Source organism: Protomyctophum bolini (genome assembly GCF_963924005.1).
Source record: "Protomyctophum bolini genome assembly, chromosome: 18".
Lineage (NCBI taxonomy): Eukaryota > Metazoa > Chordata > Actinopteri > Myctophiformes > Myctophidae > Protomyctophum > Protomyctophum bolini.
This window is the reverse complement of record NC_137879.1, coordinates 15,260,903-15,276,222: the sequence shown is the minus strand read 5'-3', so window position 1 is coordinate 15,276,222 and position 15,320 is coordinate 15,260,903. Positions and strand designations below refer to the sequence as shown.

Below are 15,320 nucleotides of genomic sequence, written 5' to 3'. Positions count from 1 at the left end.
GTCTTGATTCAGCCCAGAAACACAAGTTTCTGGGCTGAATCAAAGCAAAGTTTTTTTGTCCTGTATTTTTGACAGGCCATGACTGCAGGCCACATCAGTGCTTACACAAGATCAGGAAATTGCCCATCTCCTGTTGGCCAATCCGGGCCTGGTCGTACGACGGAGTATAAATTAAGCACTTACCCTGCTTGCTTTGTGTTGTAAATGGAACTTTCATCCTTAATTCCATTCTCCCCCAGTAAAGCAATCCACAGATAGTAGAGCAATGAGGGGACAGAACGAGAGAGCAACAGAGACAGAAAGGTGTATTACAAAAACAAATCACACGTGTGTGAAGTGAGGGGCGCCTGGTTATGTTTGTTTACTCTAAACAAACGTGAAAATTTCACATTTTTGTGTGTCCATAGGGAATTACTGCTGGTTATCAAATTATTGGATTTGGAATGCGACAACAATAAAAAAATTAAAATATCCATGAATTCAAGACTTCATGGGGTGAGTAATCTTCTTTTTTAACTTTTTACCATGTTATACATTGCTGTCCACTGCTGACACTGTGTTAATAGTGGTTCCTCGACCATTATTAGTACATAGTAGTTATTACTCTCTTAGATGTCTTGCCAAGGGTAGCTGTACCATACTTCATTTTTTCTGTCTGTATCAGCCTTGTGTTCTGGATCTGGCATCTAAATTTACCCTGCGGGATCAATAAAAGTCTATCTATATCCACAAAAGCAAGCAACAATGTTTTTGACCCAACTCTGAAGATAGATGCATTGTCCTGTCCCATAAAACACTTACTACTCGAAATTGAAAAGCTCTGAGGCGACTGTACAAGATCTCCGCACGAGCTTAATCAACTTGTCCCAAAGCTGGCTCCAACCAGATGCATGGACACTCACCACTTAATATTATGTCACCATGACCTATGTTTACATATGTTTTGATTTATTGCCGGCCAGCTGAGCCAATCAATGTTATGAAGAATTATTCTGAAGTGCCCATTCATTGGTCGTTATCCTGAAGAACATTGAACTAAAACAAAATTTGTCATGATAGCATATACTGCATCAGTTGTTAACAAAGTCCATCCATCCACTTCCCTGCTCTGTCAACCTCTCCGGCTTCCCTTTCTCTCACTTTGTGATCCAGCCTTCCATCATTATCATTCTTATTAAAGCAATAAGCCCCAAGAGTGACAGTTATTTAGAACAGCTAAGGGGCGTTATTAGACATGATGCAGAGCAGTCCTGTCCATCTCTTTGCACAACTCATCCAATTTAGTAAACCAAAATTCACATTTGCCGCAGTAATACTGATGCAGTGCAGTCACAGGTGTGTGATTATGGAATAATATTCTACTTCAAATGCAGCTCACACAATCAAGGACTGGAACTATATCAATTTTATAAGCCTAATTTTAGGCTCACCTCTGCAGCCTCTCAAGCTGAAGTCTGTGTTCAGCCGCTCTGTGCTGGCTGTATCTCAGCACCTCTTCTCTCTCCTTAGCCTCTCTGTCTCTCTGCTCCTCCAGTTTTGCTACATGGATATGCAACTGGCTCGTCTCCTCTTCCCTGGAAATAAAGGTCATATTTTGGGATTACACAAACTTTTTGTCCCTGCACTGGGGATATGGATGTAGGCTGTGCATATATATATATAAAGCGCCTTTATCCAAGGCGCTTTACATAGATTGTGCATCACATTCACTCATTCACACACACATGCATACACCGATGGCAGAGGAAAACATGCAAGGCACCAACCTGCACATCGGGAGCAATTAGGGGTCCAGAGGTTGCTCAAGGACACTTCAACACTAACTCTGGGGGAGCCCGGGATCGAACAGGGAACCTCACGGTCACTCTACCGGCCACTCTACCCCTGAGCCACTGCCGCCCAAATGAGCATTTGCAAGGTGAGCTCTGTTTAACCTTGCCATCCTGCCTGTGAGGTGTGGTGCGATATGTGAGGTGCCACCTATGGGTCTAAGTGAAATTCTGGAGGAGTGTCTATAACTAATTAACTATATCCACCTTGCACTCTCTGCAATCTGCGCCCTGGCAGCCATGGCATCATATCTCTCTAGCTCTCCGTCTCTCTCCTCCAGCACGACCAAGTTGAACCGGAAATCCTCCCTCAGCTGCTGGAAGCGCTTTCTGGGAGGGACACACAGCATTATGGCATTATTACACAATAATGAGTCAATGACTTTGCTCTAGCAGCAATTTGCAACACTAGTTAATCAGAGCTCCTCTCCACTGACCCTGCCCTCCAGGTATATAACAGGGGGCCCCACCTCGTGACGTTATTCCTCCATCTTTCTGCTGTAGATACACATTACCTTGCTAAGAATCACTGCGGCTGTTGAACCTTGCATTCCCTCGAACGGACATGATTTCAACTTGTACCTGGAATTTCACGGCCCCGGACGTGTGGTTCTTGTCCCACCCCTCTCCCATTTGTTTATATTGTGTTTAGGATCCAAGATGGCCGCAGCACCAGGAGGGGGTGAGGCGGAGGTGAGCGGGTGGGGTCGACATATGCCCTTACTGGGCTGCATTCAAGACACTTGCCTTGTGTCTGACACCTGACTTGTGTCTGAACACAGCTTTGATGGATATGTTCTGCCCCCCTCCCCCCATCAAACAAAATGTTTGGTCAAACCATATGGGCTTCCATTGGAAATGCATTGGAGCGGACATTAAACACAGACACAAGACAAAGACAAGACAGGTGTCTTGAATGTGTGAATGCAGCCCAGTAAGGGCATATGTCGACCCCACCCACTCACCTCCGCCCCGAAAAAGGGGCCGAGAAAGGCCCTTATTTAATCAATGGGCTGTCAGTGGAGGGTATTTTACCTCCGACGACTCCGAGTCCGAGCCAACGTGCGCGTTTCGGCCAGATGGGCCGACTCACCAATACAAAGGCGGTTTGTGTAATTAGAAACCCTACTTTCCTTAGTGGACGCACTCTGAGCCTATAAAATGCATTTTTTGGCCAGAAAGGGATTTTGTTTCTCTGGAAGGAAAATCTTGTCTATGAGATTTTTCTCTTGGCAATATCGGTAGAGGGCGCAGTGGAGTAACTAAAGGTATTGTGCTGGCATTCCTTCTTTTAATTGAGTATCTTTGAGTCCTACAAGAATCCACCCTTCTAATTTGGATTTTCTAAATTTCTAAATTGGAGTGTTCAACTCTAGATTCAACCCAATTATAAAAAATCGAGTGTTGCAAATTGCAGCTGGCTTTGCTCCAGCAGAACTGCATCCATAGCCCACCAGGTTTGTTTCCCGCACTGGAACAAACCTTACATGGGCAGTTGGTGTCAAAATCAAGAGGAAATAGAACTCCATCACAGTCAGAGCAATAATAAATACAATAATAACAATACATCATGGTTCAGGCAAATGACACCTGAGAGAGTAGAGTTCTTCTTGAGCTTCTGTAAGGGAACCCTCCAGCTCCTGGGCCCTGAGCGACTGCAGCTCCTTCCATTCTCTCTCCTTATTGGCCAGCTGAGTGGCCAGATCGTTTGGGACAATGGCCACTGCAGACTGCATGAGCATACCTGAAGAGACAGTCACATCATGTCTGCCTGTCATAAAAGGCAAAACACCCATGGTAGCTAGCTACTAGCTACGCGTGATTTCTTTCTACGTCCGAGCATAGACATGGTAACGCCCCGCCTGCCTCTGATTGGCCTACCGACAGTAGCTAGAAGTCTGAAAACCCAGTAAACCACCTCTTCCGACTCCATTTTAGCATTTGCCGTAGCACTTGCCCTGGCCTCAACGACCTTACAGGCGCATGCAAAGGCTCAATTTATGAAATTTTATGTCATTTAGATGTAGACATAGCACCCTATATAGTGTATACGCATATAGTTTCATTATATAGCTGTGCCCTAGTTTTTTTTCTGCTTTTGACTGTGTTCTTGTACTGTTTTTAACCCTTTACGGCGACCTTGAGTGCCCTGAAAGGCGCCTTATAAATAAAATGTATTATTATTATTATTATAGATATTCTACTGTACAGTGTATACGCATATAGTTTCATTATACAGATATTATTGCACTGTTAGACGGATGTCAGGTTCTTATAGCTTACGTATGATGCTTGATGATTATTTTTTATGTTTTTGATGTATTACCAAATCCATGTGTTGTTCTTATATGCTTACTGTAAATCACTCTGGATTAAGAGCGTCTGCTAAATGCCTGAATTGTAATTGTAGCTATTTTAACAGGATTATTTTATTAAATTACTTAAAGTAATTATTGAGTTATGGCTGGCGTTTTTATGTAACTGTGATGAACACATAACACAGATAATAAATTTAAAAAAAATGCATGTAAATATAGATTCCCAATTAATGATAGACAGAAATAGCCTCGAGTGGCAGGCAATATCTGCCTGGGGAAAATATGCATTTGCAAACACACGGCTAACCGCCAGGCAGAACGGGGGACACTGTATCGTCGATAGCCGTGTGCTACTGCTAAATGCTAACTATTAAAGTCTTTCAAAGTAAACCATATTATTATTAATACATTACAAGTAGTTACCAATACATTCAAGTACCAGATAAATAAGTTCTTAATCATATGTTTATGTATAATTGAGGTTTAACATTACGAACTTTAAACTTATTTGTTCTTTCCCCCGCTCTTCCGTGTTGTTATGGTTCAGAGCCTCGTTGTATACGGTTGCCATGGAAATTGTGCGTCTGGGAAAACTGTCCGTCGCCGATTGTGTTGTGAAAGAAAAGTTCCACTAACCAACAAACCACATTCAGAATGATTAATCGTAAGGATTTCTTGTCTGTTTATGTATGTAATAGAAATATGCAAAATACTCTAAATAGGCTAAATCACTCGAAAGCAGGGCAGTTTATGTACGTATCAACAGGCTCAACAACATTTTTCTCCTGTCCTGGCGCCAGCCGCCATCTATAATCATCTTACGGTAAATTGTTTTTTTGTGCAGTCCTCCTGGCTCCTGGTAGGCCTACCAGGCTATCAGAACCAGATCAGTGCCACTGCCCGCATAGAGTTAGTGTGGCAGTTAGCCGAGGGGGCATTGGGGGCGCCAAGCAGAATGAAATTGCAATGCCACTGCATGGAACGAAGATGCGCTCATTTATGCGTAACCGTAACAAAAATAACAAATTAACAATGCAACAGCGCATGCATGTGCTGTTGCATTGTTAATTTGTTATTTTTGTTTCAAACTTTCAATGCATGTGTCTTGTGCGTGGCGTGAGGGGTGCGTTCGGAAATAGCGCACTGAGCGCACTGTGCAATGCAAACTCACAGCCCTAGTTTAAAAAAAATCCACATCACACGCCACTGGTCACGTACAGGCAGGGTGACTGTCTCAGACACCAAATTGACCAGTCCATAATGAGTCCAGACTCCATTACAAGTGGGAGAGATGAGAGAGGGGGTAGAGAGAGAGAGAGAGAGAGCGAGAGAGAGAGAGAGGCGCTCAAAAGCAGAGAGGTGAGAGAGGATGTTATTTTCTGCGTGTGTGCCATGGGTGTGTTCTACGGAGGCTGGCTTGGTGGCGCGTCATCTACTCCCAGTAGGTGAGTCAGACCCTCCTCGACCAATAGATGTGATAGACGGGACATCCCTATTCACTAGAATGCAGGACCACTGACTGAGGACGCGTCCACATGCGTTTCTTACTTTCTTCTTCATGCGAGAGCATCTGAGAGATACACAGACCAATGACCATCCCGTCAGGTATACCCTCTTAACATTGTTTTTGTATTGTATTTTAATACACGTATTTTAACATTATGTTAATACGCCATTCATTGCCACGTACAGTAGGCTATTAGTCAAATCAATTTGCGCGCAGGTTAAACCTTATTTAATATTAGGCTATAGTGTCAACTAGAGTCGTAGAAACGCATTTTCATCATAGAGTTATATGCAAACAACACGGGCACATTTTATATAAATGCGACCGCATCTATGGTTTTCCACCGGCGTACGATGAAGTATAAATGAGCCTATGTTTAACAGGTGGGTGGCATCACGAGTTCACGACACAAGTTAATTGTGGACAGATGGAACCCTATAGCTTGTTTTCATAAGCTATAGCGGTAGCCTACTGTTATCCCCACAGTCTTTTTTATCAGACTATCAGCAATTGAATGTTTTGCTTTTTATTACCTAGCCTACATCCTACAAAGGTCTGCGTGTAAGTAGGCTAAAAATAGCCCTATATGGACATGGCGTTCATGTCGATGTCACTCTGACGACACTGCTGCTTTACGTATTCAAACTCTTGGTAATGGTTAACTGCAGGCATCGCATGATTCATCATCATGATCACGGTGTATTCTGTTCTGTGGAAGTGGGTACTGGGTACCATGATATAGACATAACGGCGGGCTACCGTCCGATGATGCCATAGTCACAGATGGTCATGAGTCTGAGACTGTAGCCTACGTTCCTTTGCTCACGTAGTCCAGCAGACTAGCCGAGACTCCGGGCATCTTCCCGTGAGTCACCTATAGGCTGTGTAATTGTGTATGGTAATAGGCTGCTATGGTAGGCCTACTGGGGGGTGAGGCTACGTGCACGCTGCCGGGTCTGCTCTGCGGGGTTGTCTCATGGTTGCCTACGTGCGTTTTGACAGCATCCGTTTTTTTTTCTCCCTTCCTCTCTGCATGGTTCTTCTGTCGCTCTGTGTTACACACGCCTCAGTTGCCAGTCAGGCTAGTCAGCACACATACACTGCCCGGGATTAATCATTATGTAACCCGATTTACGAAAACTAAAATAACCATAATAAACCAAGATTACGTTTGTAAACATGTGTAATTAGATTATGATATAGTAATTAGTACCATGGCACTTTAACATTCAAACCCATCCATAACACTCAGCAGGACATGGTGTCCCAGCTGTTCAGTGTTCACACCTCAGCTTCTGATCTGACCACCATGTGAATACTATAGCATAGCCTATAGTAGATGCTTCACAGGCACACTACCTACAACAATGGCTCTCAGAGTGGGGCCCAGGGATGGGGGACCCCCTGGGGTCCTTGAGGATGTGATCATCTACAAACTCGACATGTGTTGACAACATTTTAACAACACAATGGGGATCCCGCACAAAATCTTTTCAGATGGGGGTCCGCAGCCAAATACATTTTAATTTGGGGCCGGGGCCCAACTGAATTGAATACATAACAGGACCTCAATGGAAATAAGTCAGGTTTTTTTTAGGTTATCCTTTATCATCATCATTGTATAAATCTGTGCTTTTTCCCCCTTCAAACTGTTAAAGTATAAAAAAAAGCCTTGACATGACACAAAAGTGTACTAACCACTGATCTAAGTAGTAGACTATATTCTTTTCACTTTCCAAATTGCATTCCTCTCTCTCACTGACTGCTTCTTTAAAGGTTTCCTGATATAAGGGGGTACCCATAAATATAGCAGAAAACCTGCAGTATATGGTGGTGGATATGTGCGCGCAGTCTGCACATGCACATCTCTGAGGCGTATACGCTTTGATCTTATCAAGTGTCCCATGTGCCTCAGAAGCCTCCCGTGCCATAACCTGTGAACTGAACATTCTGACAGGAGTCCTACTATCACCAGCCTTCCTAAAATAAGACCCTTTACATTCCACAACCCTCATCGGGCTGACATGCACACTCACCACTGCACTCTCTCTCTCGCGCGCATGCGCACGCATGCACACACTCAATCATAGTATTGGTGACAGGAAGAGTGTGCACCTCACTTTCATCCAGTTAAATTGGCATTTGTTTCCACTTTTTTGGGGGGGAACATTCTTGAACATTCGATTAGGCCTAATATTTGTAAAATGTCTACAAATTGCTATGGGCATAAACAGGAACTTGAACAGTACATTTAAGTCTTGTAATGATGTACCGTGCACCTTTGTCTTTCACCTTGGCCCAGGTGAAAGACACCTCTAACCCTACTGTAGGCCTACATGTCAGGGAAATGTTGAGAGCGGAATGACAACGGGCAAAGGAAGAGGTTACGCACTAGAGAGAGCAGAGAAAAATACTTTGTCTTGTAATGTAGAGTGTGAGTACTGTAGTGTGTGTGTGTGTGTGTGTGTGTGTGTGTGAGAGTCTAATTTCTGTTAGTAGTAGTAGTAGTAGTGGTAACCACACCGGGGTCATCCCTATGTTCCCCAGGTTCAGTGTTTTGTATACTATATTGTATGTATAATTGTTTTTGCCATCTTTGAAGAGTCTGAGGAATTATGTTTTAGTTTATTTTATGCCAGTGTTCATTTTTTTATTGGCTAAGACTAGATAGTTTAAGTAGCCTAGGAAGACCTAAAGTTCAATGGATTCTTCAAAGACTGAGCTTAAATCAGAATTTGCTACTAAAAGTAACACTAACACTAAGTTGCTAAAATACTTTTAGTCTTGTAGAATTATTAAAATTATTAGGTTAGGTTTCTGCATGTTTAGGTTTATTCTAAGTGGGGAACAAAGAACTTTTTTTGCATGGTGGGGAACATAGAACCTGGGGAACATAGGTACACTCCCACTTTAATCTCCACCACAGCAAAGGTGTGACACAGCTGTGAAGGTTCAACATCATGTTCAACCAACAGCTTTTACCTTGCCATCTACATTTAGACCATTGTCTTGTTCTAAACTTTTAATTGACCATACATTGGTTGGGAGGTAATTAAATGGCAGGCAATCGAAATGTGCCAGTTGATAAGTAGTCAAAGGAAAAGAGGGTGCTGTTTCTCCTTTATTTGCAGATGGGTTCTCAGATTGCAAGTGGTCTTTAACGGCACACTTCGTCATGCTCATGCTTCCTGCAACAATTAAGTGCGTTTTTCAACTTCCCCAAGTTGGTCAACACTACTATGTAATATCCTCGTGATGATCATAGTAGATTACAATAATGTCTCTTTTGCATAGACTACAGGAAATAGTCAAAAGATAAAGATTTGATAGTTCCATATGTTGTGTGACTGACCATGACCATCTGAAAGAGTTATTTTCTGCAAGAACCATGCAAATGCTTTTCACACCCTGCTGACAAGTCATATCCTGTCAATATACTACATACACTTGCACAACTGCACACGTACACACAAACAGGTGCTTCTTTCTCAGGAATAGTTTGCATGTCCCTGTACTGGAAACACTATATAGTCTTTCTCAAGGTCATTTTACACTATAGATGTTGCTCAAAATGTCCTCCTCTCCTATATCAAAGAAGGAATGGAAGTGTTAGATTGAATTGAGTCATTTGTCATTTATATTGAAGTCAGTAATGCTATTTAGTTATATAATGGGAATCAATGTGCTGGACATGTACAGCCAACATCATGGCATCACGGTTAATGTAGCGGACCCAGCTGGCCAATAAGGTTGAAGACTGACTTTTCACCGTAGAAATTGAGAAAAGATAAATATACATAAAATAAGTAAATTAATAAATCCATAAACAAACACAGCAAAGGTTGAGATATGCATATAGACGCCTAAAAAACAGTATAAATGTTCACAATCAATGTTAATCACTGTTCACTTTACTGTGAAACATAACTCAAAACCCCCTTTGTATCAACCATGACAAACCCCACAACAATAAGCCCATCAAATCCATAAGCAGTAAAAAATACAAGATATGACAAATATTAAAAGGATTAACCTTGTTCCCCTTCCAGCCAGGTGCTATTAAAGTGGCATGTGCATAGCAGTTTGTTACAGGGCTTGTGGTCAACAATCCTTCCTTGTCGGTACCGTCCGTCCCTTCCTTAACAAACATATTTCTCCATGTAAGCCATTCCTTTCTTGTGGCAGTATCTGTTCCTTAATCTCACTGAGGTGGGCAGGTGGCAGTTTTATGATCTTCAGTGTGCAACCCCATCCTGGGCGTTGTCCTCAGTCACAGGTGAACTTGATCATTTAATTGATTTGTCACTGTGGGCAGGAAATCATTCAAATAAAAGCACTGGAGAACTGACTTTTGGGCAGGAAACGCTTCAAAATAAAAGCCACAAAGAAAACACATATTGACCCTGGAAACTTCCCTGTGGGTCCGTTACAGTTAACCCTCTGTCTTCTGTATTTGTTCCCCCAGCATTGACAGTCACTTAAAGTACCTCGACAGAGCAGCCAGAGGAGATCATGGGAGGAGCGGTAGTGGATGACGGGCCCACCGGGGTGAAGGCGCCAGATGGAGGGTGGGGCTGGGCGGTGCTGTCGGGCTGTTTCGTCATCACAGGCTTCTCCTACGCCTTCCCCAAGGCGGTCAGTGTCTTCTTCAAGGAGCTGATCAGAGAGTTTGGCGTGGGCTACAGTGACACCGCCTGGATCTCGTCCATACTGCTCGCCATGCTGTATGGCACAGGTATGCCTAAAACTATACTGTGTAAAAAGCATCCGCTGCACGGAAACATTTTAGAGTGATAACTTGAAGGGATTCTTTCCGAAAATACCATTTGCATTCCATGATAATGTTCAACACCTCATGATTATGCAGACAACGTTTTCACATATTTTCAACCATAAAGTTATTAATACATTTTTAAAGCTGTATTGTGTAATATTTGTGATAGTCACAATGCCTTAAAATAGTATGCGCTGTGTGACGGTTTGAGGTCTATAATGATGGAGACCCAATGCTACTGAAAACATATGTGCATGCACTGGCTGCAGTGGCTGGCCATGTTGTTTTCCCCTCCTTTCTAAATAAAAGCATGTTGTACTAAGCTCCCCTCTCCAAGCCCCACAGAGTGGGAGAACTCATTTAGATTGTTGTATAAAACCTGGAATAATTTCCCTTGTGTATGGATTGGCAGCAAGTTGAATGCAGCTTTAAAGACTAAGAAAGAAAAAAAATGCAATTTCAAATGTGACCCCAAAGAAGTGGTATTTCACTTTGGAATGAAAGCAACCATGAGAGAATATAAATATACAGTATGACAGCATATGGAATTAGCTATAACATAATGCTATTTTTGTCTGTGCTTAGGGCCTTTGTGCAGTGTGCTGGTGAACAGATTCGGCTGCCGGCCAGTAATGATGGTTGGAGGGCTGTTTGCCTCACTGGGAATGATCCTGGCTTCCTTTGCCACCAGTATCATGCATATCTACCTTTGCACTGGAGTTATAACAGGTATGGCCTAGTCTCAAATAATACACACAGATATGAATGCACAGACTCACGTAATCAAAAACGCTAAATTGGCATGCAACTGTCTTTTCTGCTCAGGTCTAGGCCTGGCTCTGAACTTCCAGCCCTCACTAATCATGCTGAACCGGTACTTCAGTGAAAAGCGCCCACTGGCCAATGGACTGGCAGCAGCAGGAAGCCCGGTGGCACTGTGCTGTCTCTCTCCGCTGGGACAGGTTCTTCAGTACAAGTATGGCTGGAGGGGAGGTTTCCTCATTCTGGGGGGCTTGCTGCTGAACTGCTGTGCCTGCGGGGCCCTCATGAGGCCCCTGCTGGCCCCCAAGAAGTCCATAAGCTCAGAGGAGACCCTCGATGGACCCTTGGAGGAGAAAAAGCCTCAAGCCAAGAAGAAGTTGCTGGATTTCAGCGTGTTTAAGGACAGAGGGTTCCTTATCTACACCATCGCAGCATCTGTTATGGTGCTGGGACTGTTTGTGCCTCCTGTATTTGTGGTGAGCTACGCTAAAGGGATGGGTAACGAGGACACAAAGTCGGCTTTGCTGCTCACCATCCTGGGTTTTGTTGATATCTTTGCTCGTCCTACGTCTGGCATAATAGCAGGGTTAAAGTGGGTGCGGCCCAGATGTGTCTACCTGTTCAGCTTTGCGATGCTCTTCAACGGCTGCACAGACCTCATCGGCTCACAGGTAAGATTGGAGCAGTCAGGATTGTGTTTACATCTCATTAAACACACAGCAAGAAGGTGTGTGAAATAATATCACAATTAAGCTTTCATCAAAAAGGGTGGAAAAACTGAAAGTTAATCATCTAATCATACCTCCATCTTATTAATGTACTATATGCTGTAGCATGTATGTTATGTTTGTCACCTTTTTTATTTTGGCAATAATCATACCTTCCGTCTGTGCTTTGTTTCTGACAGAAACGGGTTAGCACTAGAACTTGCTACAGACTCCACTTTAAGTAGATTATGGTCTATGTTAAACACAGAATTAGGAGTCCACATATCTATTTACTGGGAAATAAATAAAAGCTTGAAAATGGGATGTGTGGGACCGTGACTAGAGCTGTCTCATATCTCTCCTTACAGGCCACTGACTACTGGGGGCTGGTCATTTTCTGCATTTTCTTTGGCCTGTCCTACGGAATGGTGGGAGCTCTACAGTTTGAGGTCCTCATGAGCATCATAGGAACAGAGAGGTTCTCCAGTGCCATTGGACTTGTGCTGCTTGTGGAAGCCGTCGCTGTTCTTGTGGGGCCTCCTGGAGCAGGTAAGATCCTAAAAGAATAGCTTTCTCTCCCTTTATTCATCATGTTTACTGTGGTATGAAATCCCATTACTGCCACAAAGTAACATTTTAAAGTCCCCTCTTAGTTATTATTTGAGGGGTACTAGCCCCTCCAATGCCCAGGATTCCAGGTTTGTGTGAACACAAACATTCCTTGTGATTGGCTGATCACCCCCATAGCGATGATTTGATTGGCTGAGCAAAGTACATATTGAAGATAAAAGTGAGGGCAGAAAAGTGAAGACGCCAAAAGTGATTGGCCGGAATGACATTTGTGATGATTTGATTGGTGGAGCACGGAATGTGATGTATGATGATGTATAAGAGCGTCCCTCACTTCGCACGGGTGTGATTTTTTAAATGAATGAAATAGAAATGTGCTTGGTCGAGTTTCATGTTTATCATGAAAGTTCTTCATAACATTTACAAGAATCATCCTCTCAACCAGGTCGTCTGTTGGACGCCACGGGCCAGTACATGTACGTGTTCTTGCTGGCGGGATGTGAGGTCTGTGCGGCGGCTATCATCATCTCCCTCGGCAACTTCTTCTGCATCAAGAAGACACTGGAAGAACCTGAGGCCAAGCTGGAGATGGCCGTGAACGCCAGCGAGAAGGATGAGCTGAACCATAGTTTGCAAAATGGGGAAGACAAGGAGACCGGGGAGGAAGCAAAGACGGGAGAGAACGGAACGATTTCCGCAGGTGAAACGGGCCAAGGAGATGTGGTGAACACGGTGAAGGAATCAGCGGGCGAGACTCTTGATGTAAACACTGAGACTTCACTATGAAGTAGACATGAGTTATCCGTTTATCGTAGAGTGGAACTGGACGCCCTGTCAAAAGGACAATGTCCGGAATAGAGTACTCACAATCTGTCTCAGTGGACAGTGGAAGGAAGGCAGACAGAGACCAAGAGAGAGAGAGAGCGAGCTGGGACATTACTCTGTTCTACATGGACTGAGATGTATTCTTGATCTGCACTGAACACATTTTACACACACAAACACACAGGGCAGAAGAACAATCTTGATTTTCTCATCAAAATGGTACATAAAAGTAAAGTAAATTAATTGTTAAATTATGTAGCATCAACAATGAATGATCTTTTTGGGACTGTCAACATTTCAATGTACAACATGATTACGTTATTTGTATTTCATTGTATACTTCTAAGTATGTTTAGTATTTTTATTTGATGTGTGCTTCCATTCACATCGTTCAGCTGGTATTTCAATTTCCTTGCTTCAAACATTGTTTAACTTTACTTACTATTCTATGTTAAGGACAACTGGAATGTGTTAATCCACCGGTAATATTGTGCACAGATTACCTGTCAAAAACCGCAGGCATAGACCTGCTGTCGGGCATCTGCACAAAGTTCATTATTTGGAGTGTTTTGTCATTTCAAAAACGTTGTATATTGTTGCTTGGTTACTCATTGCTGTGAGCCATGTTGTGGCTGGACATCCGTTTATGTAATATCAGTAAGAGAAATTTGTCAATATGATATTGAGGAAACCTTCTGGATTGTATAGTCAAAATGTGTTGTTGAACGTGCTCAAGCACAAATATGACTGTTGAGTGTACTTCATGTTTCGTCTTTGTCCTGTGAAGGCCAGCTTAGCACCTTAAAGAGTCACTTTGCCAATTTATTCTGTAAACCTTGCAATGTCTTCACCAGGTGACATATTTGACCATAGCCTTGCGGGAAAGCTTCCGAGGCACATGCCACTGGGAAGTTTTATATCAGATGTTCACATCCTCACAATAGAATAATAGGATACAGGTTAAAAATCTCAGTGTTATTGGTATTGTACAGTATGTGCTAGTGAGGTTCATATTTTACAGATGGCATCGGCAGCTGCTGCTGTACTGTATTTATTGCGTGCTTGATCCTCTGGGTTTAGGAGACCTTGCTTCAAAGCACCCGACAACAGTGTCCATATATTTACTGTACTACACTGTAAGAAATGTAATATATTTACTGTACTACACTGTAAATGTAATATATTTACTGTACTACACTGTAAGAAATGTAATATATTTACTGTACTACACTGTAAATGTAATATATTTACTGTACTACACTGTAAATGTAATATATTTACTGTACTACACTGCCTAATAAAAATGTAATATATTTACTGTACTACTGCACACTGCCTAATAGGACAGATCTTTGATGTCAGGTTTTACAAATAAACTTTTTCTGTGGAAGATGACTTGCTCATTAATGCCTGCCCATAAAAAGCACATGTGGAAACAAATACAGGTATGTAAAGCATACATTATACCTTTGCTGTCGGGGAAGAAACCACCTAACTCTGACGTACAGGGTGTTTCATTACACTGATTAATGCAAAAAATAATAATAGTTAGGTGGTTTCCTCCTGACAGCAACGATATGAACTTTGATGTACATACATGTAAAATTGAATTATAAAAACCTCAATACCTAATAAACAGACAGCATGTTTTGCATTAGATAGATACATCAGAGTTGACCGTTTAAGCTGTAAGGTATACTAGTTAAAAAGATATAACACATCCCATGTTGTGGCGGTGGGAACCCCTTTGTGCGTTTTACCCCTTCTGGACGGGAACCGCTTTGGGCTTCTCGTTAGCATATTAGCAGCAATACTTTTGTAATTTATTAATAAATATTAGATTTTTTTCATAAAACTTAGAAGGCATTTTTAGAATCGGCCTTAGTCCCAATCATGTCCCAATATAATGGGAACAGTGAGTGCCAGTCCAACCTGTCCAAAGCATTCATACAGCACCCTCTACAGGCCAACAAGATGAACCTTCACTGATGCTTCATTCAAATGCACATTTTTTTAAACAACACCAAG

General features: G+C 42.6%; 2 protein-coding genes across 2 annotated transcripts in view; one reads left to right on the top strand and one right to left on the bottom strand.

Annotated features, from left to right (window-relative positions):
- The window catches only part of LOC308333315 (coiled-coil domain-containing protein 57-like), a 33,262-nt gene extending 28,594 nt beyond the window's left edge, over positions 1–4,668 (bottom strand). The window contains exons 1-4 of the mRNA XM_080789633.1: positions 4,645–4,668; positions 3,420–3,573; positions 2,037–2,159; positions 1,431–1,574 (exon numbers count right to left, since the gene is read on the bottom strand). Coding sequence (XP_080645759.1) covers positions 1,431–1,574; positions 2,037–2,159; positions 3,420–3,571 — 419 coding nt within the window. The 5' untranslated portion in view covers positions 3,572–3,573; positions 4,645–4,668. The remainder of the gene's footprint in view (positions 1–1,430; positions 1,575–2,036; positions 2,160–3,419; positions 3,574–4,644) is intronic.
- A 988-nt stretch (positions 4,669–5,656) lies between these two features.
- LOC308333540 (monocarboxylate transporter 4-like) lies at positions 5,657–13,253 on the top strand (the record flags this gene model as incomplete). The annotated part of the gene is made up of 6 exons (XM_080789999.1): positions 5,657–5,752; positions 10,120–10,389; positions 11,014–11,157; positions 11,254–11,861; positions 12,266–12,446; positions 12,913–13,253. The coding sequence occupies exons 2-6, from the start codon at positions 10,167–10,169 to the stop codon at positions 13,251–13,253; spliced, it is 1,497 nt and encodes a 498-aa protein (XP_080646125.1). The 5' UTR covers positions 5,657–5,752; positions 10,120–10,166.
- Positions 13,254–15,320: the final 2,067 nt, after the last annotated feature.